At 38.7% G+C, this 24,340-nt stretch overlaps 1 protein-coding gene across 4 annotated transcripts in view; it reads right to left on the reverse strand.

Moving 5' to 3' along the window:
• The window catches only part of UNC80 (unc-80 homolog, NALCN channel complex subunit), a 228,889-nt gene that overhangs the window by 202,579 nt on the left and 1,970 nt on the right, over positions 1-24,340 (reverse strand). For all 4 annotated transcript variants that reach the window (XM_025892412.2, XM_073879220.1, XM_073879217.1 and 1 more), the window contains exons 3-6: positions 22,287-22,443; positions 20,906-21,207; positions 11,362-11,485; positions 8,478-8,551 (exon numbers count right to left, since the gene is read on the reverse strand). In XM_025892412.2, the coding sequence (XP_025748197.1) occupies positions 8,478-8,551; positions 11,362-11,485; positions 20,906-21,207; positions 22,287-22,443 (657 nt within the window). The remainder of the gene's footprint in view (positions 1-8,477; positions 8,552-11,361; positions 11,486-20,905; positions 21,208-22,286; positions 22,444-24,340) is intronic.

Consider the following 24,340-nt stretch of genomic DNA (forward strand, 5'->3'; position numbering starts at 1 on the left):
GATCTGTAGAAGAGTTACAAACCACCAACTCATCAAAGATGTGCCAGTACATATCGAGGTGAGCTGAGTAGGGCCTGAGCTGGAAACCAGGTTAGTAAGAGCTGATCAAACTGAAGCCAGAAAATGAGAATCGAAGCACAGGTTTCAGGTCTTTCTGTCACTCATTAAAGGAGGATGGGATACACTTTTCCAGTTGGAGACGATGACCTTTATTCCGATTTGTTAAGCACAAATGCAGCGATTCTCTTGCAGAGTAGCTTATTTTAATGACATTTAGCTAATAAGTACAACTCTGCTCAGGTAATAGGACATTGTCTTTCCATAGATACTACAGATGAAATTCTTCACTTATGTATGAAGACCCTCAAACATTTATCATAGTATTTTAGTTCTCATAATTTCTATTTTCATATGTAAAATAAGAAAGCACTGTCCAACCATGATGCATAGAGAGACAAATACACTGCTAAAAATTTCATAAAATAAGTCCTCTGAACTAGATTAGCGAATCCTTTAGAATGAGCATGCTATGTGTGCTTCATGTTGGGTAATTTGGGAGATAAAAAAGTATTAGATGAATCTGAACCTTGAAATCAAGAACTTACAGTTAAGTTTAAGATGAATATAGGTTAGAGTAGCACGCCCAATAGAAATATAATACAAGCCACAAACATGAGACACATATCTAATTTTAAAAATAATAAAAATTGGTGAAATTTTAATATTATATTCTGTTTAACCCCAAATTATCATTTCAACATATAATCAATATGAAAATGATCATTAAGATATACATTCCTTTTTTAATACTAAGTAGTCAAAATTTGGTGTACATTTGATACTTAGAACACATCTCAATTCAAACTAGCCTTATTTCAAGTGTTCAAGAGCCATATGAGCCTCGTGGCTGCCATATGAGATAGTGCAGATTTAGAGTAATTAGACAGGAGTTCATGCGGGAGTTGAGATCTTAATTGGTCCTTAAAAGAAAGATAAAATTTAGACAAGCAATGAAGAGGAAAGATAGTAATCCACACAGAGGAGACAGTCTGAGCAAACACCCAGAGGCTAAAGCAGCATGTTCTATATATGAGAAGCAGTGCTTAACTAACTGAAGGGGTAAACAAGGTCACTTAAGAAAAATGATGCTAGGTGGCAGAAGGCACAGAGAACCAGGGAGAAGAGTGTGGTCTGGAGGTGATGGTAAAAGAAATCCACTATAGGTTCCTAGGGAGCAAGGGATATAAAGAAAGAATGGCAACCTTGCATATAATAAGCCTCTGTAGAATGATGAGTTAATAAATAAATGATGCATTAGGAAGATTAGTCAGGCATTATTAGGTGGTATTTATGTGAAGCAGGAGAGGCGAGAGGTAGAAAAATCCAATTAGATGGTTCCAGCTGCAATCTAGTTATGAGGACCTGGATTTAGAGGGTGGTAGCGGGCATAGAGAATAAAGAACACATGTGGGCAACATAACAAGATAAAACAATATGACTCAGCAAGAACTCAAATTGAGATGAGGAAGGAGAATGAAATAGGAGACGTATTTTCTTGTCTCTAATATGTCATCAGTTATAAGACATGATTATTTTATGTTCAAATAAGAAAAAACTCAAACTAAGACACTTATCAGGGAGGACTTTTTCTAATATATTTATTAAAAGCACTATCTTACTTAGACTTATTTAGGCATAGCTTTTCATTATATGTTCATCCTGTGTATATGTAAAAAGGACGATATAAGTGAAATAAATTGGGAGAGGTATTCTTGAAATTTCTAAATTTTAAATCAGAGTTTTTGATACATGTTTTTCCATAGAGTAACTTTCTCTGTGTCAAAAATGTTATTTCTTCAAAGTGTTATTTCTTAAAAGAGCGTTCCACTATTTCCTCTGAAAAATTCTTCTAAGTCACTGATCCTGACTCTGCAAAGTTAGATGCTGGAAATCACAAATTCATGCTGCGCAATCTTATGAAAATGACAACCTTATCAATTCTGCTACCAGGCAGGGAGGTTTTAAGAGGCCAAAGATCATCAAACAACTGATTTCAAATATGTTAAAAGTGAAAAAAATGTATATCTTAGAATAGATAAAATATAGCAGACAAATCACAGTGTCTGTACTTAGCAAATGTTCAGGAAACAGTAGATATAATAGGACTCCAACATTTGCTGTTTTGAGGGGAGAAAGGATGATGGCACTGCTGACAGTAATGCATCGGTTAGAAAGAGGATCCAGTGTTGCTGGAAAACAGAAAATTGTATTTTGCATGTGTTGAATTGGAAGTGAAGGTAGGTCGTCTAAAAACATACTAAATTAATGCCAGTATACATAACCATGTGGCTTTTTTATTGTATATCTGGAAAACCTAGAAATACATATATTTTTTTAAATTTTATTTCATTTTATTATGTTATGTTAGTCACCATACATTACATCATTAGTTTTTGATGCAGTGATCCATGATCCATTCTTTTCGTATAACACCCAGTGCTCCACACAGTGCATGCCCTCCTTAATACCCATCACTGGGCTAACCCATCCCCCTACCCCCTCCCCTCTAGAACCCTGTTTGTTTCTCAGAGTCCATAGTCCTCTCATGGTTTGTCTCCCCCTCCGATTTCCCCCCCTTCGTTTTTCCCTTCCTTCTCCTAATGTCCTCCATTCTATTCCTTATGTTCCACAAATAAGTGAAACCATATGATAATTGACTTTCTCTGCTTGACTTATTTCACTTAGCATAATCTCCTCCAGTCCCATCCATGTTGATGCAAAAGTTGGGTATTCATCCTTTCTGATGGCTGAGTAATATTCCATTGTATATACAGATCACATCTTCTTTATCCATTCATCTGTTGAAGGGCATCTCGGCTCTTTCCACAGTTTGGCTATTGTGGACATTGCTGCTATGAACATTGGGGTGCATGTGGCCCTTCTTTTCACTACATCTGTGTCTTTGGGGTAAATACCCAGGAGGGCAATCCTGGGTCATAGGGTAACTCTATTTTTAATTTTTTGAGGCACCTCCACACTGTTTTCCAAAGTGGCTGTACCAACTTGCATTCCCACCAATGGTGTAGGAGGGTTCCCCTTTCTCCACAACCTCTCCAACATTTGTTGTTTCTTGCCTTGTCAATTTTTGCCATTCTAACTGGTGTAAGGTGGTATCTCAATGTGGTTTTGATTTGAATTTCCCTGATGGCTAATGATGATGAACATTTTTTCATGTGTCTGTTAGCCATTTGTATGTCTTCAGAGAACTGTCTGTTCATGCCTTCTGCCCATTTATATGAAGAGACGGTATTTTTTTCCATTGCATATTTTTTCCTGCTTTGTCGAAGATTATTTGACCATAGAGATGAGGGTCCATATCTGGGCTCTCTATTCTGTTCCATTGGTCTATATGTCTGTTTTTGTGCCAGTACCATGCTGTCTTGGTGATCACAGCTTTGTAATATAGCTTGAAATCGGGCAATGTGATGGCCCCAGCTTTGTTTTTCTTTTTCAACATTTCCTTGGTGATTCGGGGTCTTTTCCAATTCCATACAAATTTTAGGATTGTTTGTTCCAGTACTTTGAAAAACATCATTGGAATTTTGATCGGGATGGCACTGAAGGTATAGATTGCTCTGGGTAGCCTAGACATTTTAACAATGTTTATACTTCCGATCCATGAGCATGGAATGTTTTTGCATCTTTTTGTGTCTTCTTCAATTTCTTTCATGAGTGTTCTGTAGCTCCTAGAGTATAGATCTTTTACCTCTTTGGTTAGGTTTATTCCGAGGTATCTCATGGTTTTTGGTACTATTGTAAATGGAACCGTTTCTCTGATTTCTCTTTCTACAGTTGCATTGTTAGTGTATAAGAAAGCAACTGATTTCTGTGCATTGATTTTGTATCCTGCCACATTACTGAATTGCTATACGAGTTCTAGTAAGTTGGGGGTGGAGTCTTTTGGGTTTTCCACATAAAGTACCATGTCATCTCTGAAAAGAGAGAGTTTGACTTCTTTGCCAATTTGAATACCTTTTATTTCTTTTTGTTATCTGATTGCTGTTGCTAGGACTTCTAGTACTATGTTGAACAACAGTGGTGAGAGTGGGCATCCTTGACATGTTCCTGATCTTAAGGGAAATGTTCTCAGCTTTTCCCCATTGAGTATGATATTTGCTGTGGGTTTTTCATAGATGGATTTTATGAACTTGAGGAATTCTCCCTCTATCCCTATACTCTGAAGAGTTTTAATCAGGAAAGTATGCTGTATTTTGTCAAATGCTTTTTCTGCATCAATTGAGAGGACCATATGGTTCTTCTCTCTCCTCTTATTAATGTGTTCTATCACATTGATTGATTTGCGAATGTTGAACCACCCTTACATCCTGGGATAAATCCCACTTGGTCATGGTGGATGAGCCTTTTAATGTATTGTTGGATCCTATTAGCTAGGATTTTGTTGAGGATTTTGGAATCCATATTCATCAGGGATATCGGTCTGAAATTCTCCTTTTTGATGGGGTCTTTGCCTGGTTTGGGGATTAAAGTAATGCTGGCCTCATAGAATGAGTCTGGAAGCTTTCCTTCTGTTTCTATTTTTTGAAACAGCTTCAGTAGAATAGGTATTATCTCTTCTTTGAATGTTTGGTAGAATTCCCCAGGGAATCCATCAGGCGCTGGACTATTGTTTTTTGGGAGGTTTTTTGATCACTGCTTCAATCTCGTTACTGGATATTGGCCTATTCAGGTTGTCAATTTCTTCTTGTTTCAGTCTTGGCAGCCTATAGATTTCCAGGAAGGCATCCATTTTATCCAGATTGCTCAGTTTGTTGGCATATAGTTGTTGATAATAATTTCTAATAATTGTTTCTATTTCCTTGGTGTTAGTTGTGATCTCTCCCCTTTCATTCGTAATTTTATTAATTTGGGTCCTTTCTCTTTTCTTTTGGATAAGTCTGGTTTATTGATCTCATTAATTCTTTCAAAGAACCAGCTTCTAGTTTCGTTGATCTGATCTACTGTGTTTCTGGTTTCTAATTCATTGATCTCTGCTCTAATCTTAATTATTTCTCTTCTAATGTGTGGCTTAGGCATCGTTTGTTGCTTTTTCTCTAGTTCTTTAAGGTGTAGAGTTAGTTGGTGAATTTGGGATTTTTCTATTTTTTTTAAAGATTTTATTTATTTATTTGAGAGAGAGAATGAGAGACAGCACGAGAGGGAAGAGGGTCAGAGGGAGAAGCAAACCCCCCTGCTGAACAGGGAGCCCGATGTGGGACTCGATCCCAGGACTCCAAGGTCATGACCTGAGCTGAAGGCAGTCGCTTAACCAACTGAGACACCCAGGCGCCCGGGATTTTTCTATTTTTTGAGTGAGGCTTAGATGGCTATGTATTTCCCCCTTAGGACCGCCTTTGCAATCCCATAGGTTTTGGACCAATGTGTTTTCGCTCTCATTGGTTTCCATGAATTGTTTAAGTTATTCTTTGATTTCTTGGTTGATTCAAACATTCTTGAGCAGAGTGGTCTTTAGCTTCCAAGTGTTTGAATTTCCGCCAATTTTTTTCTTGTGATTGAGTTTGTTTTAAAGCATTGTGGTCTGAGAATATGCAGGGAATAATCTCAATCTTTTGGTATCGGTTGAGTCCTGATTTGTGACCCAGTATGTGGTCTATTCTGGAGAAAGTTCCATGTGCACTCAAGAAGAATGAGTATTCTGGTGTTTTAGGGTGGAATGTTCTGTATATATCTATGAGGTCCATCTGGCCCAGTGTGTCATTCAAAACTCTTGTTTCTTTGTTGATTTTCTGCTTAGATGATCTGTCTGTTGCTGAGTGAAGTATTAAGGTCTCCTACAATTAATGTATTGTTATCAATATGACTCTTTATTTTGGTTAACTGCTGGCTTATGTAGATGGCTGCTCCCATGTTGGGGGCATAGATATTTACAATTGTTAGATCTTCTTGTTGGATAGACCCTTTAAGAATGATATAGTATCCTTCTGTGCCTCTAACTACAGTCTTTAGTTTAAAATCTAATTTGTCTGATATAAGAATTGCTACCCCAGTTTTCTTTTGAGGTCCACTTGCATGGAAGATGGATCTCCATCCTTTCATTTTCAGTCTGGATGTATCTTTAGGTTCAAAATAAGTCTCTTGTAGACAGCATATGGATGGGTCCTGTCTTTTTATCCAATCTGCAACCCTGTGCCGTTTTATGGGAGCATTTAGGCCATTCACGTTGAGAGTGACTATTGAAAGATACGAATTAATTGTCACCATGTTGCCTGTGAAGACCTTGTTTTTATAGATTGTCCCTGTAAATTTCTGTTGTATATCCCTCTTGGGGTCTTTCTCCTTTTATAGACCCCGCCCTTAATATTTCTTGTAGGGCTGGCTTAGTGGTCACATATTCTTTCAGTTTCTGCCATTCTTGGAAGCTCTGCATCTCTCCATCCATTCTAAATGACTGCCTTGCTGGATAAAGTATTCTTGGCTGCATGTTCTTCTTGTTTAGTACCCTGAATATGTCTTGCCAGGCCTTTCTGGCTTGCCAGGTCTCTGTGGATAGGTCTGACATTATTCTGATGTTCCTCCCTCTGTACGTAAGGAATCTCTTCCCCCTAACTGCCCTTAAGATGGTTTCCTTGGTTCTAAGATTTGCGAGTTTTACTATTACATGCCAGGGTGTTGGCCTGTTTTTCTTGATCTTGGGAGGGGTCCTCTCTGCCTCTAGGACATGAATATTTGTTTCATTCCCCAGATTAGGGAAGTTCTCAGCTATGATTTGCTCAAATACATCTTCTAGTCCTTTCTCTCTCTTCACCCCCTCTGGGATTCCAGTAATTCTGACATTGGAATGCTTCATGGTGTCACCTATTTCTCTGATTCTATTTTCATAGATTCTGAGTTTTTCCCTGGCCTCCTCTTTCCTATTTTGGGGGTTCCTCCTCCTAGTCATTCTGTTGAGGGGTGGTTAAGGGAATGTATAGAGTCCAAATTATTGACCAGAACCCAAGCAAGATGCACCTGTTTTCTAGAGACCTTAGGGTTGCTGGCCTCTTGTTTTCCCAGCCTGTCTTCTGGGGGAGGGGCCTGCCGTGCTGTTACTCAGGCAACCCTGTTTGGGCAGAGTTGCCCTGCCCCCCTGTGGTGGGGATGGGCTCAGTGGGAACCGGTTTTTTGGGGCTTTTGTTCTCTGGCAGCTTTCCCTGGTGGCTTTCCACGTCTCTTCCGAGAGTAAGAGCAGAAGAGACCGTTTCCAACCCTCTGCCTCAGAGCAGAGAGACTGCAGTCTGTTCCTCAGTGAGCTCTCCAGGCCACACCATCTCCGTTTCTGTCTGTGCTGCTATAAACTGCAGCAGCCTGGCTTGTGCACCCCTCAGCAGCGCTCCCAGTCCTCGCCTCCAGGTCGGGGCATGTCTCTGCCCTTTGTGCTTCTGAAACCGCCAGCCACCCCCCAGTTCGCACGTGGGGCCCCTGCCATTTGGGTTTCCGTCAGGGGGGCTGCCCTAAAGTCCTTTGCCGCCGCTACCGGTCTTCGAGTCTGTGTTGTCCCCAGCGCAGGAGGCTTTCGCTCACCAGTGGTGCAGGATCCCCACGGCCAGGCTCCTTCCCACTGCCGTTTATCCTCTGATATCTGCCCATGGAATCATGGCTCCTCACTTCATACCTCGAAACCAACTGCCTGCGATATTCTGTTTGTACAAATCCAAATCTTCTTACATCTCAAGCTGATTTCGTGGGTGCTCAGAGTGGTCTGGTAGGTATCCAGCTCAATTCCAGGGACCAGTTGGAATAGGGTCCCCTACTCCTCCGCCATCTTTTCCCAATCCTCTAACCATGTGGCTTTGAACTACCCCTTCATTTCTTGCTTTTCCAAACCAAAGAATGCATGAACATTTTTCACTGAATTATATTCTTTTTTATTATGCATATTCTGTTTTATGTGGATTTGTCTTGATGTTTCATTAAACTTTAGATTTCTTAAGGGGTAGGATTATACCTAATGCCTCCTTTCTACTCCTTCCTCCCCACCTGCTGCAACATTATCTTAGCTAGATTAGGCTTGCCTAAAGAATATTAAGGAGATTTAATAATTGAGAACAAGAGGACACTTTAACTAATGGGGGAGGAATAATGATAACTAACACTTATCGAATGTTACACACTAGCCATTGAACTAAAACAGATTACACACTAGCCATTGAGATAAAGTACCACTGATTACACACTGGCCACAAAGATAAAGCACAGTTATACATGCTTCTGTTTCAGCACTCCCATGCCAGGAAACTGCATAAAATTATTTTCCATACTTGACAGATAGGAAACTGGAGACTACTTAAAGATTTATATTCAGGAGTAGGAACTTGCTTTGAAACCAAGTAGTATCATTCTAGAACTCATCTTATCCTTTACACTACACTACATCCAGGAAATGACTACCTCCTTTCTTCCCACGATCACAAGAAACTCACCTCTCGATGTCTTGCATCTTGATTTGGTGATTCACAGGTTTGACTTTGGCTGTTGATAGGAGAGCTTCTCTTAGCTGCCAAGATGGGAGAAATACTATCACAAATTTTATAAGATTATGATAAATAAGCTCATTTTATTTCATCAGTTCACTTCTTTAAAAAAAACATTTTAATATATTATCACCTGGAAAGAAGACATTTAATAGCATATGTTGTAAGAGGAATCAAGTAACCAATTAAAAAACCTTTGCATTTCTAGGTTATCATAACAATGCAGATTTCTTCATCTATTCAGTCTGACTCAACAGGCTACGGTGCTAAAAAGTTGGCAATACTAAAAATAAAAAAAAATAAAAATACCGTATAGTACCAAGTATCTGCCACATCCTTTTTAAAGCATTTTACGTATACCGTACTCCTCTCTTATCTGCTGGAGATCTCTTGCAAGTGGATGCCTCAAACTGTGGATACTACTGAACCCTAAATATACTGTTTCTTCCTACACATACGCACCTATGATAAAGTTTAATTTATAAATTGCACATAGTAAGAGATTAACAATAATCACTAATAAAATCGAATGATTACAACAATATACTATAATAGAAGTTATGTGAATGTGGTTTCTTTCTCTTTCTTTCAAAATACTTTATTGTACTGTATTCACCCTTCTTGTAATGATGTGAGATGATAAAATGCCTATGTGAAGAGATGAAGTGAGGTCAAGGACGTAGGCGTTGTGACATAGTATTAATTACCAACCTTCTGACAATTTGTCAGAAGGAAGATTAAATCATCTGCTTTTGGACCACAGGGAATTGAAACTGCAGAAAGTGAAACCACAGATAAGGGGGAGGGGAACTACTGTCTCAACTCATTTAACACTTACAATAACCCTATTATAACATATGGAACATTATTAGACCCATTTTACAGATAAAGACACTAAGGCACAGGGAGTTTAACTTGCCCAAGATCGTTTGACCCTCACGTGAAGGTTCAAGCCCAGGCTTTCTGGCTCCAGGGTCTGTGCTTTTATGACCACATTAAGCCTCTCCTATGGCAAGATTCAAATCAGTTACATCTTTTCCTGAGGATTGGGAATCGTGGGAAGTGAAGCTGGCCATGCCACATGGGAACTGTGAGCAAACTGATGCTCAGAAAGGGATTGACTGAGGTCACAAAACAAGAGACCCAGGGAGTGTCACCCACGTGCCCCTGCTTTTTCTTCTGGCCATGTGTCTGAGCTGCGTTTAATTTCACTTCAGATCTTGGGCACCATTTCACATCCACAGGCATCAGGTAGAGGGGAAAAGAATCCACTGTGAATATCATCTAGAAGCAAGGGATGGTGACATGAACAGCCCCAGTGATTCATGAGGGACACGATTTCTTAATAGTTTTAATACATCTGTTAAATGATAGTTTACATATTAATGGGAGAGAGAAAGAGAGAGAGACCTAAATGTGAAGTGACCTCTTTATTCAAAAGTGATGACTTTAAAATATGAAAAAATTCCTTAATCAACATAAAGACATCTTTTTCAGTAATAGTTTTGTTTTACTGTAACATATTTTATTTTCTTATTTCTATTGTTTTCAATCTTTTAACCTTGTACCTCCATCTTCACTCTCAGATAATTTTAATTCAATGAAATGAACCTCATTCTATCCATAGAATCTGAAGTAGATCACCTCTGGCTATGACATTTTTACTTATTTAGTTCCTTGCTATTTGAACCTTATGACAGACAAAGTTACTCTTGCATATATAACTTATTTCACTAGTTAATGTATTGTACACATTAATTCTCTAAGTAGTCTACTTTTACATATGAAAAATTTCATCTTTTGTTTGAATTACAATAGTAAGCATGATTTGTCACTATAAGCATCTTATCACATATATGAATAATATGGCACTCTTTTGTTTAGAAAATCCTTTAACATATTAAGTACTTTGCAAAGGTATGTTAAATTATAGGGGGAAAATACATAAGAACTACTTGATGCTTTCCCTCCCCTAACAAAGCTCTTGTACATGCATAATCTTCCACTGTCTGCAGAAAAATCTTAGGAAGTAAGCAAATGATAGAGTTATACATATATATCTCATGCATCTAGAGATGTACCACATAATTTATCTCTTTCTAAGTGCTATTATCAATGCTAAAAGTTAGGTTGGAAATAGAAAGATGGAATTTAGTAAGCTATAAAATGGGCACCTTATGTGGATTCTTACTTATTCCATACTATGAGGCCATATAAGGTGGTATTATTTTCTCCCTTTTAAAGAAATAGGAACACTCAGGTTAGGTACATACATAGTAAGAGATAGATCTGGAGTGAAGCATGAGCCTTTGAGGTACTTTTCAAGCTGTCATGTGTTAGTCTTTCTACTATTCACCAATAAGATTATTTCATTTGACAATTCCTGTAGTGAAAGGCTTTGATAGCAAATAAACACCAAGACAAGATTTTTAAGGAGCTGTTACTTTGTTTCCTGTAATGATGATTATGATGATATAATTATAATAATAGCTTATTCACTTACTAGGTACCTGGCATTCTTCTAAGCAATTTTATATATAATTAATTCATTTATTCTTCATAACAACCCATAAGTTTAACTCCTATTTTACACATGAGGAAACTGAGGCACAGGAAACTGAAATGACTTCTCAAAAGTCACACAACTCAATGGCATGTGCCCCTGGCTTAGTTTCTCATCATGTGAATGAGCCTTGTGCCTGGGGCACTAACATAGCTCCCTGGAGAAATTTTCTTCCTCTTGGTTTCTTAAGGGCAAATCATTCCATCACCCTTACTTCTGCATATGAGAGAGTCTGCTAACACTGTCCCAGCAGGTGTCCAAATTACGAACCTGTAATGATGTTCCTGATGGGCTTCACCAGTGCTGTGAAGCCAGAGACTTCGGGCTGTCTGTGCTCCCACATGGGCTGCCATATAACAAGCCCACTGGCCAGTCGGAACGTAAGGTCCGATTCCTGGGGGAAGAGAAGATTTATGTCCCATAACTGGCTTGTAACTGGTTGAAGGGGCCAGTCATTGCAATGATTAGTATCATTCACAAGATTATTGTCAAAGTAAGTTGATCTTCTAGACCTTCTCTCATCACTCAGATGAGTGTTTCTAGGGCAAACCAGTAGCCCTAAGTTACCATCAAAATTACTATGGAAACCACGGTGGTCTGCTTTTGGCAAAATTAATAATTAAAATGTAGCTTTGGACAAAGCATGAAACACAAATTATTGTTTTGTGTTAGCAGTGATCAAGGCCTGTTTATTTCAAGAGTCTTGGCAGATCTCTTGTGGTTGTCATTATTATTCCTCTTAATTATTTAATTGTCCTTCTTTCGCCCTCTTAAATCAATATCCTCAGATGCTGGCTATTTTGACTTTGTATGCTCTAAGCCATCTCTTGTTTTTTTTTTTTTTATTATGTTATGTTAGTCACCATACATTACATCATTAGTTTTTGATGTGGTGTTCCATGATTCATTGTTTGCGTGCAACACCCAGTGCTCCATGCAGAACGTGCCCTCTTTAATACCCATCATCCAGGCTAACCCATGACCCCACCCACCTCCCCTCTAGAACCCTCAGTTTGTTTCTCAGAGTCCATAGTCTCTCATGGTTCATCTCCCCCTCCGATTCCCCCCCCCCTTCATTTTTCCCTTCCTGCTATCTTCTTCTTTTTTAAACATATCTCTTGTTTTTGCACTTCATGGAATCAGGAACATATATACAGACCCTTCTAGCATATTGTTTTGTAATGTTACCTTCTTAATAATCTTTAATTCCTTGATTGTCTATCAGTCATTCTCCCCCTTCCACAACACCTGACATCATCACAATGCTTAACACAGCATTAGAAATTGGGTGTACAATAGGAGCTCAACAAGCACTTGCTGAATTGCACTGACCTTACAACCCATACTCACTCAGTTTATCTATAATTTAAAGTCTCTTCCAAGGAGCACATTCTCCGCTCCCTTATTACATCATTTTGAGAGGCAGAGATGTTGAAAATGCAATCTCATATTGTATAAGTACAAATATATGACATTCTGAGATTACATTTTCAACAACTCAGCCATGAACTGGAATTAAAAAAAAAAGGAATAAATTAAACAACTCAGCCTCTCAAAAAAAATAAATAAAAGATGGAAGCAGAGAATGTGATCTCAGATTAATGAACACAACTAAGACACAGGAATTCACTTAGGGCAGGGCTTTGCAACCCTAGCTTGCATATTATAATCACCTAGAGAGCTTTTAAAACCTAGGAGGCCCAGGTCTTAACTTCCTCCCTTGCCCAGACCGATTAAATTAGAATCACTCTGAAGTTCTCTGCTGACTTTCATGTGTAGTCATGGTTGAAAACCACTAATCTAGAAGAGTAAGAAGTAGGAAGAAATTGGAAAAAAAGAAAAGTGATCCTGCAAATGGTGAATCGTTGTGGTTCAGTGTCAGCTGGAAAGGCTGGTGAAATCCACACATTGATACAGAGCAGCTTCTTCTGTAAGATATGGACTGGGATCCCGGAGCTACAACAGTGCGCATGATGGGAAAGCATTTAGGACTCCCTGTGGAGGTATTAGGAAAATACATAAAGCACTTGGTCAAATTCTGTCAACATTCATTTTACAAATATTTATAGACCACCTACTGCATACCTGGTACTACTCTAGGTTCTGGGCTAGAATAGTGAACAGAGCTTACAAAAATCCCTGCTCTCCTAGGTGCAAAAAGAGAAGTAAAGCAGGCAAAGGGGTGTGCCTGCAAGGTGTTGATATTTTAGACAGGATGGCCAGGGAAGTCCTTGTTGTGAAAGTGTCTTTTGAGTAAAAAAGATCTGAATGAAATTAAGGAGCTGCCATGTAGATATTTTCAGAAAAAACCTTCCATGAGAAGGGACCAGCAAATGCAAAGGTCCTAAATATGCCTGGTCTATCAAGAAACAGCCAGGAGACTGTGTGTCTGGAGTCAGGTAAATGGCAGAAGAGTAGAAGAAAAAAATAAGGTCAGAGAAGTTATTGAGTTCCAAATAATATAGGGCCATAGAGGTCATAGTAAGGGCTTCCGCAATTACTAAGACGGCGAGCCACCAGAGGGTTCTGAGTAGTGGCGTGACATTACTGGATGTATGTTTGATAGGATTACTGAGGCTATTAATCATAGTTCAAGAAAGGGCAAAAGTGGAGAGATGGTTTGGGAAGCTAATATTATCATCTAGGTGGAAGATGATTACAGGAGAGAGGGCGAAATGAGCAGTGGTAGATTCTGGATACATTTTGAACACACAGTCTACAGACTGGAAGTGGAAGGTGTGAGAAAGAGGTGTCAGAGATTTTTGGCTTTGATAAAGATAGGCAAGATGAAGGAGGAGCAGGTGTGGGGGGTATCAGGAACCTAGTTACAGACATGTTAAGTTTGAGATGCCTGTTAGACATTCAACTAGAGATACTGAGTAAACAGTTTGACAGGAAGGTTTAAAGTTAATGGAACATAGTATTATGTGTGGTGTTAGATCCAGCAAGCAGGGGATTAACAGCAAGCAAAGTTTATCAGATTTGTCTCCAGAAATGCAGGAAGCCAAATCTCAATTGACCTGGTTTTGATGATTTCATAGCTTCTGAGCTCAGTCCTTTTCCATGTTCCTCATAAGTAATCTTGGCACAAATAAAACTCTAGTGGACACTGCTTCCAAAGGTAAGCTCTCTTATACTGAAGCCTGGGCCTTTAACACTGGCCCTATCGATGTTAGCACTCACTGAGACTTGTTATTTTGTTTTCTTTGATATATTTCCAACTAGATTGTATATTTATTGGAGACAAATTGAGATCTCCTTCTGTGCATTTCCCCTTGAGCATCAATACAGACTTACTGATTAATTAAAGATAGTTTACATTTCACAAGTAACACCCACTAAATCAGATCATTCTTTAGACTTGAACACTTGCAGAAGGTATGGCCTCCTCTTATGTTGCTATGTTCCTTTGTAAGTCCTTTTTTAAGTTGGATGAATGCATAAGCTCTGGGACCCTAATTCCTCTTCTGGAGTCCCCTTTAGTGGGTCATCTAATGCCATGTATGCCCACATGGCCAGAATGTTGATAGCTAGAAGAGACACTATCATTGAAACAGCTGTGGGGCAGGTGGTCTAGTGAGGTCCTTAGAAAAACCAGAAGACGCAGACACTAGTAGAATCGATATCTCCACATTTCAGATGCATTTTTTTTTCACTGAAAGCCCGTTTCCATGATGGCATGAAATAATTCTAAATATGTTTACTAGTAATTTAGAGAAATTGAGTTTAAAAATTATTGTTATTTTAAATTTTAAAGTTGTTTACTTCACACATATGGATTTTATAAAAACCCCCTTGAGGGCTTGGATTTTTATTCCTTGCTATTTCTCTAGCACTGAGTAGTGCCTCTCATAGACTAGGCACTCAATAAATATTTATTGAAGGAATAAGTGAATATGATCAAATCATGACATTACACTTAAATTCCTTAGTTATAATAAATACTCAGCATTTTTCACTAAATTAAATTTAGTTGAAAATAATATATTTGACAGAATTTTTAAGATTTACTTCATGTGACATACTTGAGGCAGTTATAAATTAAAATCACAGAATCAATGTACAGAAATCTGTTGCATTTCTATATACAGATAATGAAGGAGCAGAAAGAGAAATTAAGAAAACAATCCCATTTATAATTGCACCCAAAATAATAGAGTACCTAGGAATAAACTTAACCAAAGAAGTAAAAAACCAGTACTCTGAAAACTATAAAACACTGATGAAAGAAACTGAAGACAATACAAAGAAATGGAAAGACATTCCATGCTCATGGATTGGAAGAACAAATATTGCTAAAATGTCTATAGTATCCAAAGCAATCTACAGACGTAATACAATCCCTATGATAATACCAACAGCATCTTTCACAGACCTGGAACAAACAATCCTAAAGTTTGTATGGACCACAGAAGACCCTGAGGAGCCAAAGCAATCGTGAAGAAGATAAACAAAACTGGAGGTAACACAGTCCCAGATTTCAAGTTATACTACAAAGCTATTGTAATCAAAACAGGATGGTACTGGCACAAAAATAGACACATAGATCAATGGAACAGTACAGAAAACCCAGAATTAAACCCACAATTATAAGGTCAATTAATCTTCAACAAAGGAGGAAAGAACATGCGTGGGAAAAAGACGGTCTCTTCAACAAATGGTGTTGGGAAAACTGGACAGCAACATGCTGAAGAATGAAACTGGACCACTTTCTTACATCATATGCAAAAATAAACTCAAAATGGGTTAAGGACCAAAATGGATTAAGGACCTGAAACCATAAAAATCCTAGAAAAGAGCATAGGCAGTAATGTCTCTGGCATCAGCCATAGCAACATTTTTCTAGACATGTCTCCTGAAGCAAAGGAAATAAAAGCAAAAGTAAACTATTGGAACTACATCAAAATAAAAAGGTTCTACACAGCGAAGGAAAGAATCAGCAAAATTAAAAGGCAATCTACTGAATAGGAGAAGATATTTGCAAATGACATATCGGATAAAGGGTTAGTATCCAAAACATATAAAGAACTTACAAAACTCAACACCCCAATAAAAAGTAATCCAATTAAAAAACAGCAGAAGACATGAATAGACATTTCTCCAAAGAAGACATACAGATGGCCAACAAATACATGAAAAGATGCTCAAGCTCACGCACCACCAGGGGAATGCAAATCAAAACCACAATGACATATCACCTCACACCTGTCAGCATGGCTAAAATCAAAAACACAAGAACCAACAAGTGTTGGTAAGGATGTGAAGAAACAGGAACCCTCTCACACTGCTGGTGAGAATGTAAACTTGTAGCCACTGTGGAAAACAGTATGGAGGTTCCTCAAAACGTTAAAACTATGATCCAGTAATCACACTACTGGGTATTTACCCAATCAATCGGTCAATCAATCAGTCAAAGGGATACATGTGCCTCTATATTTTTTGCAGTATTATTTACAATAGCCAGATTATGGAAGCAGCCCAAGTGTCTATCAATAGTTGAGGGGATAAAGAAGATGTGGTATATAGATACACAACGGAACATTATTCAGCCATAAAAAAGAGTGGAATCTTGCCATTTGCAATGACATGGATGGAGCTAGAGAATACAATGCTAAGTGAAATAAGTCAGAGACAAATATATGAGTTCACTCGTGGAATTTGAGAAACAAAATAAATGAGCAAAGAAAAAGAGAGAGGGTGAGACAAACCGAGAAACAGACTCTTAACTATACAGAACAAACTGATGATTACCAGAGGGTAGGTGGGGGGATGGGGTGTTTAGGAGATAGTGGATGAAGGGGTGCACTTGCCGTGATGAGTACTGGGTGATGTATGGGATTGCTGAATCCTTCTATTGCACGTCTGAAATCAATATAACACTGTACGTTAACCATACTGGAATTAAAATAAGAACTTAATTAAAATAGAAAAATGTGCATTGAATTATACACTGTCTTACAAAAAGATGAGTCATTTATATTAATTTGCTAATTAATGAGTGAATTCATTCAACAAATATTGATTAAATACCTATGAATTTGAGATACTATGTTAGCTATCCAGAATACAATGATAACTCCCCACCCTCAAACCATTCAGAATCTAATAGGAGAGATTGACACATAAAGCAATAATGATAATAAACTAGAAATAACAATAAAAATCTGTCTAGAATATTATAAAGCTAGAGGAAGAGAGGGATGGATCTTGAATGTAGTTGTGAAAGATGAGGAGGAGTTTCCCAGGCAGGAGGGCAGGGCATGAGAGCATTCTAGGTGGCAGGACCAGCATGAGAACAGGCCTGGACAAAAGCACGTTACATTCCTGGGGAGACTCCAAGCACTTGGAGCTCAGAGGCAGGAGAAGTGGCCAGAAGAAGGCCCAGTTACTAGACTAATGAGTTGGAGTTTTACTTGCTGTATGATGAGAAATCAACAAGCATTTTGGTGATATGGTCAGGTCTACATAGATCCCTTTCGTGTTGAAGTTGGATTTTATGAGACAAGCCAGGAGACTGTGAATCCAGTTCGAAAGTGGCCTCAACTGGATTTTAGCCTCCCACGCCTCCTGCAGCACCATGTCCTATAAGAAACTATAACACTGTCTGTGTAAGTGCTGACTGGCAAATTGAGGGAGTAACGTCAAGAAAAGGAATGCCACGTGGGGCAGCAAACAGGGGTTGGAGATGACAACTTTGTAGAAACACCAATCTGGATGATTGTGTGGTTTCCCCCCAGGAGCATGCAGGTCTCTGGATCAGGAGTAGAAAAAAAGGGATTTGGGTCATGACCTGGGGTTGGAATTTTGAAGGGCAAATCAAAGGAAGGATAGGGGAAAAAGACATTAATGGTGCTGGTGAGGAGCAGTTCACATGGGTATGGTAGGGATAGAAAGCTGGAGATCGAGAGGGTCTGACAACCAGCAGGCCAGTGAAAGACCAAAGGCAGTGATTCTCAATCAGGGGCAATTCTCACCCCCCCGCGCACCCACTGGGGACACCTGGCAATGTCTGGAGTCATCTGTGGCCATCACAACTTAGAGGGAGGTGGTGTTCCTGGCATCTGGTGAGTAGGGGCCAGAAATGCTTCTGATATCCTACATGGCACATGGCAATGTCCCGCAAGAAAGAATAATCTGGCCCCAAATGCCAACAGTGCCAAGGCTGAGAAACCCTGGTCTAGGGATTGTATATTCCTTAACTACATTTAAAAAAGCAAACACCTCGCTCAGAAGGAAAATGCCTTTTGGAGAAATTTATTGACTCATTAATATTTTTTATTCCCTATAGCATCTGGAACAATATTTCCTTCATAGAGATAATAAATTGATGAAATAATAATATGCCAGTAATAACAGCTAATAATAATAGTTTATTATGATTTAATTACTGTACCGTGTTTTCTATGCATTGTCTTACTCCCTCATAAATGCTCCAGGCCATAAATAAAACTTGAGGGTCTCGAGCCAGAAACTGTCTGTATAGTCTCCCCTGAAAGAGAATGTGGCTTCCTTTCCACTAATAACACAAAACACCAATAGCGAAAAAATGCCAACACTAAAAGCAACACATATTTATTAAGGCCCTTTTATGTGTAATGTTGAGCACTATCATATGTTTCATCACAATGTCCCATAAAACTATTCTTATGTCCAATTTATACTTGAGGGAAACTGAGGCTTGCTCTAAGTCATATAGTAGGAAGCAACAAGCGTGTGATTCAAATGCAGGCCTATTTCCAAAATTTGAACTCTCAGCCATGTCTTCAAATAAAATTACAGCCATTCCAGTCACTTCTGCGCTTCCACGTTTTTTAATCCAGAGGGTATTTGTCCACAGATAGACATCTTTATGGGATCATTATTTAAAGAAGACTTCTTTCCTGTCCTCTCCATTTTAAGGACTATGTACCTACATATAATCACAACTCTTAGCACTTAGATCAGCTTCTGATAACAACTTGGGTTTACTCAATGACTCCCTTACTAAATATTAATCGTGTATCCCATTTTTGCCAGACACTATTCTAGACACTGAAAATACAGTGTGACCTAGACAGGCAATGTCCCTTTGCTCAAGAAATCTGTTCTATGGGGGTAGAGGGCAACAAGCATGCAAACAAGCAGAGAAAATAATTTCGGGTACTGATGAGTGCAAAGAGAGGGGGGAAAAAAGATAGTCATGCGCTAGTGACACTGAAGTCGCCAGGAAAATTCTTTCTGAGAATTGTGAGTTGTGAGTAAACTCATAGAATGATATGGCCATATGAAAATTTAGGGGAGGAGGTGGAGGTTGATGTTTCAAACAGAAGGAAAAACCAGTGCAGGACTTGAAGGCAAGAATGAGTTTGAGGGTGAGCCTCACTGAACGTGAAGGAGAGAAAGGCTATTGCCATGGCAGGAGATGGGGCTGAGAAGGTGGGCAGGAGCCTGGACTGCTGGTCCCATAAGCCAGGGGATGATCTCAATTAAAGTAATGCTTCTTAGTAAGTGTAACCATTATAAAAGACTTTTTTAAAATGGAAAGTCAAAGATTTTAAGGCAGCTATTTAATTTGATTTCACAACATTTAAAATTTTTAGCATGTTTCATGGGCACTGTGGCCAGTGCATGCAAAGCATTTTAGGAATTTATAGGTAATTTTAATTCTATTCCTGGCAGCAATGGGACAGTGTCAAGCGAAAGTGAATTTTAACTAAAACTAGAATGAGTGAAAAGACTCACTAGTTCATTTTTCTTATAGTGATTGTTAACGGCCTCACAACCACCTACATATATGTATGTACACACATTCACATACATACATACATATATATAGCTTGAAATATTCATTAGGATCCTAATATTCTATTAAAGAACATTTGAGTATACCAATTTCTTCTTATCTCTTAACTTAGCATTCAGATGGTATACTGTAATTTATTCATTCACAGAAATAACAAATAGATCTTGATTTCTCTCCATGTGTTGGAACTATACTGTGTCTTCACATATATTCACCCTGTGTTAGAGGTATCCACAATGGTATGCAATGGAGGATCAGAGAGGTTAAGTAAAGTCACCAAGATCACAGAGCTAGAGAGTGGTGGCACAGTAGTTTCAAATGATATTATTTCTTTCAGACCCAAGGGGTATTTGTATATAATTACATTTTAGTACAACTGGTTTCTATGTAATCCTATGTTTTGTATTTTATGCTTTCAGAAATATTTTGAAAAGCAATTCTCAGCTTGTACCGCACTGTCAAGAAGTCCACGGCATAGAAGACATTTAGAACTTCTGCTCCAGAACTTCTGCATTATAATAGAGACAGCTTACAAGGCGATGTAGAAATGCAAAGGAGATAGTGACTCAGTCTACATGGGGAGTTTCAGAGGAATAGCTTCATGGAAATAATGACATTGAAGTTGAGGTTTGAAGACTCATCAGATGAACAGAGAAAAGAAAGTGGGCAGAGCGAACAGCAAGCGTATATTCAGGGAATGGCTCCCACAGCTGGATCATGAAGATGCCAGGAGGGAATGGCAAATGATAAATTAAAAGTTCCTTGACCTTATATGCAATGTTTAGTATGTGGGGCATCATCTTCGGGCAGAAGGAGAACCTTTGAAGACTTTTAAGTAGATACATGATACACAGAGAACTGTGTTTTTGAAATCATGTTCAGTGGTTTGATATAGAAATTAAGCTCTCCATGTCTTGGCTTGCCACATGATCATATAAAGATACAGATAACCAAATATGGAAATATGGAAATACCATTTGAAGCTCACCTCACCTCTATCCCCCCTCAGCTTAATACTAGCCCTCTCCTTACCTTGATCCTGTGTACCAGAGGAGCAAACAGAAACACAAAGAGCTCCACGGTGGCCATGGAGTTCTGGAAGATCTTCCTTCGGTTGTTCTCGTCTTCATCGTTGGAGCTGCCCTGGCAAGGCTGCCCTGGGGAACCCTGGTTTTCTACCTGGTGGATGAAAGCACTGCTGCTGCCACCCCAGCTGGAGCCACGGTCTGTGCCCCCAAACCGCTCACTGTTGCAGTCCTGTGGAGCCTCTAGAAGCATCCAATGCAGGGTGTGAAGGAGCTTTGTCTCAGCAACACCCAGTTTATCCTGGTGGCCTGCATGGGGACAATCACACGGCCAAGTTAAGACAAACTCTGCTATCAGAACAATGGATATCAACTCTGGGTGTGGGAAGAACATTCTTGCGTTGCTCTGTGGCTTGATTTCCTGGAAGATACTAGCATTTCTCTATATTTCTTACAACCACAGCTGGAAGGGCTCGTTTTTTTTTTTTAAAGATTTATTTATTTATTTATTTGAGAGAGAGTAAAAGATCACAGCAGGCGAGGGAGAAGCAGACTCGCCGCTGAGCATGGCGCCTGACATGGGGGGCTTGATCCCAGGACCCTGGGATCATGACCTGAGCCAAAGACAGATGCTTCACTGACTGAGCCACGCAGGCATCCCTGGAAGGGCTCATTCTTGTTTTGGGCTTTCTAGCTGGTTATAATCTCTGCAGAATAACATAGTGTCATAGGAGGAGAAACTGCATGCATCCTATCTCTTCAGTCTGATATCCATATCTATCTCCAAATAGGCAGCGTAGTGGTTAAGAACCCAGGCTTTGAAGATAGCAACTACTTTACTTTAGACAGGGTGACCAAGAAACCCCTCGGTAAAAGTAACATTTGTGCAGAGACAAATGTCTCTGGGGAAAGAACTGGACGGAAAACAGCTTGTGTGAGAACATGGGGTGGATGTTAGGACATGTTACCACGTGAGAAAAGCAATCCACCAGATAATCTAAAAAAGAAGAGTCTCTATGCACAACGCATGCATGTACACATGGACTACAAAGTGCAAGGGGTCGCTTTAGGAGTTGAGAGGGCCAGAGAGAAATTGGATCCGAACTCATCTTGGATGGGTGATAGTCTTCAGCTTCCCTGTAATGTTTTAATGTTTAAAAGGAAAATATATTCATGTATTACTTGTAAAATTTAAAATTTAAAAATAAGAGAGCCAGTTCTTTCATTGGTAAAATGGAGATCATAATGGTACCCACGAGAGGGGGCTTTTATGAGAATTAAATGAGATCACATGTGTTCGGTGCCTGGGAAAAGAGCAAGTAGCCAGTAAATGTCAGCACGAGTGCTGACGATTGTATGCCATGAAGAAGGAATGAGGAAGAACCAACCTAACTTGTTCCTGTTTGAAAGCAGCGTTGCAGTGCAGTGGAGGACGTGAGGCAAAGCAGCTTGTACCAGCTCCCATCTGGAAATGCTCTGGATGGCTTCAGAGAGGGCTGGAGAAAGGCCATGCAGCTTGTTCTCTACCAACACACGTTCAAAGGACTGTAGATACCAAAAAAAAGAAGAAAAAATCACTTAAAATAAGGAACTGGAGAGTCTGACTGACAAGAAACTGGAGATTAAGGTACTACACCAAGATGCAAATCACTGGATCAAATTTTTTAGAGTGCACTCAAATTGCATTTCATGTCAACGTACAATGGGTCAGTGATCATTACTTTTTAACCATTTTTAGGTTTTTGATTTAAAATATAGGACTTGAATTATTAAGTGATTTTTATTTTCACCAAAATTAGCTTCCTCTAAAAAAAGAGCACACCACCATATTTAACTCATATAATATTTTATACAATGCTGCTGAGGCATCCAAAGGGGCTGTCACAATTGCAGAACTAAGTGAATTGTCTTTTGTGAAAGCATATTGAGGACAGAATTTGTGTCAATGTTAAACAAGTGTTAAATAAGATACAACTTGTTCAAGAAATCTGACTGGGGGGGGTCCTCTGAATTATTTCATGTCCTTAGCAATAACATGACACAAGACATTTCTTGCCTAAGGCCTGTAACCATAAAGATACTTCTTATACCTGTTGAAGAAAGAAAGGAAGGAAGGGAGATAAGCCATAGCTTTGCTGGTTTATTAAACCTTCTCTCTTGGCCAGGAATACTTTCAGAGAGTGAAACATCCCAGAACAAATGTGACGTACTCCCAGTTTTGGTTGTTGTTTGATTGGGGAGGGGGATATCACTATAAGGGCTTAAGGAAAGTATAGATTCCAAATATTAAAATGAATTTAATAAATATTTGACTTGTATGAATTGAACCTGATTGCTACTTGATGCCCTATGTAATCAGGAAAACTGTGGAAGTATGCCACAGAGTGATCATAATACAGGTTCCAAGTATTCAAGCTGTATTATTGATATTATTAGGATACCAGAGAAAAAGGCGGATTAATTAATACAGAGATTCTCTGAAGAAAATGAATTACTTTTCGACTCAAAAAAGGAAAATAAGAACTTCACCTTCATAATGAAAAGCATGATGAGGTTTTGGTAAGGAGTATAAACAGAGATATGGTTTTTTTGTTGTTGTTTTTTTAACTGAATAAAGTCAGATCCAAATGCTTTTAAATTCTTCAGCCCTCAGGTATCTAAGTATCCATTAAGTAAAGGGTGAGTATGTTGGGCATTAAAAGATTATAAAGAATTTACACAGTCTTATTGAATACATTTTAGAGGATGACTTGTATATATTATAATATTAGGGCACTCTGGGTACTTAATGTCATTTTCTTCTTAAATGTTACTAATATAACTGTTATTTTTTAAACCCTGAAAACTGCTTTCTACATTTTTATTTCTCTATCTGTGACTTAGTTGTTTGATATTGTGTGACTACATTAAAAATGCCAGATCTTTGCCAAGAACAGGGAAAAGTCAGGATTATTTTAAGCTAGTATACTTGTAAGCGTGATTTATGGGAGGCTCAGTGATTTCTTAACTGTCAAATTACTCTAACTTGAGCTAAATACAACAACAAATTCCATTAAAAGGTTCTTATTAAAAGATTATATTTTAAAAATATCTCTGTGGCAACTTTGAAGGGCAAGAGATACAACAAAACAAATTCCTATTTGAGTGTGTGTACCTGTGTGCTTGCTTAAAACTCTCTAATTGGCTTTCATCGTTTTTGAGGGCCCTAACACATTTCAGAACTCCTTACTATGTAGTCATTCGCAAATTTTCATGGCAAAGCCTAAATGGGTAGGTTTCCACTTTTAGGTTATGATATATGAAATGTGAAGGTCTTTATTTGAGCTCCAAATTTTAATGAAATCTGAAAATTTCATTTCATTTTTGCTTCATGATTTCATGTCTTTTGCTTTCAATTTGTGATTTGGACATTTTTAAGGATATGGGATTCCCTTAGAATCTC

This window comes from Callorhinus ursinus, unplaced genomic scaffold (genome assembly GCF_003265705.2).
Source record: "Callorhinus ursinus isolate GAN/ISIS: 27379988/994484 unplaced genomic scaffold, GSC_fseal_2.0 scaffold2, whole genome shotgun sequence".
NCBI classification, from domain to species: domain Eukaryota; kingdom Metazoa; phylum Chordata; class Mammalia; order Carnivora; family Otariidae; genus Callorhinus; species Callorhinus ursinus.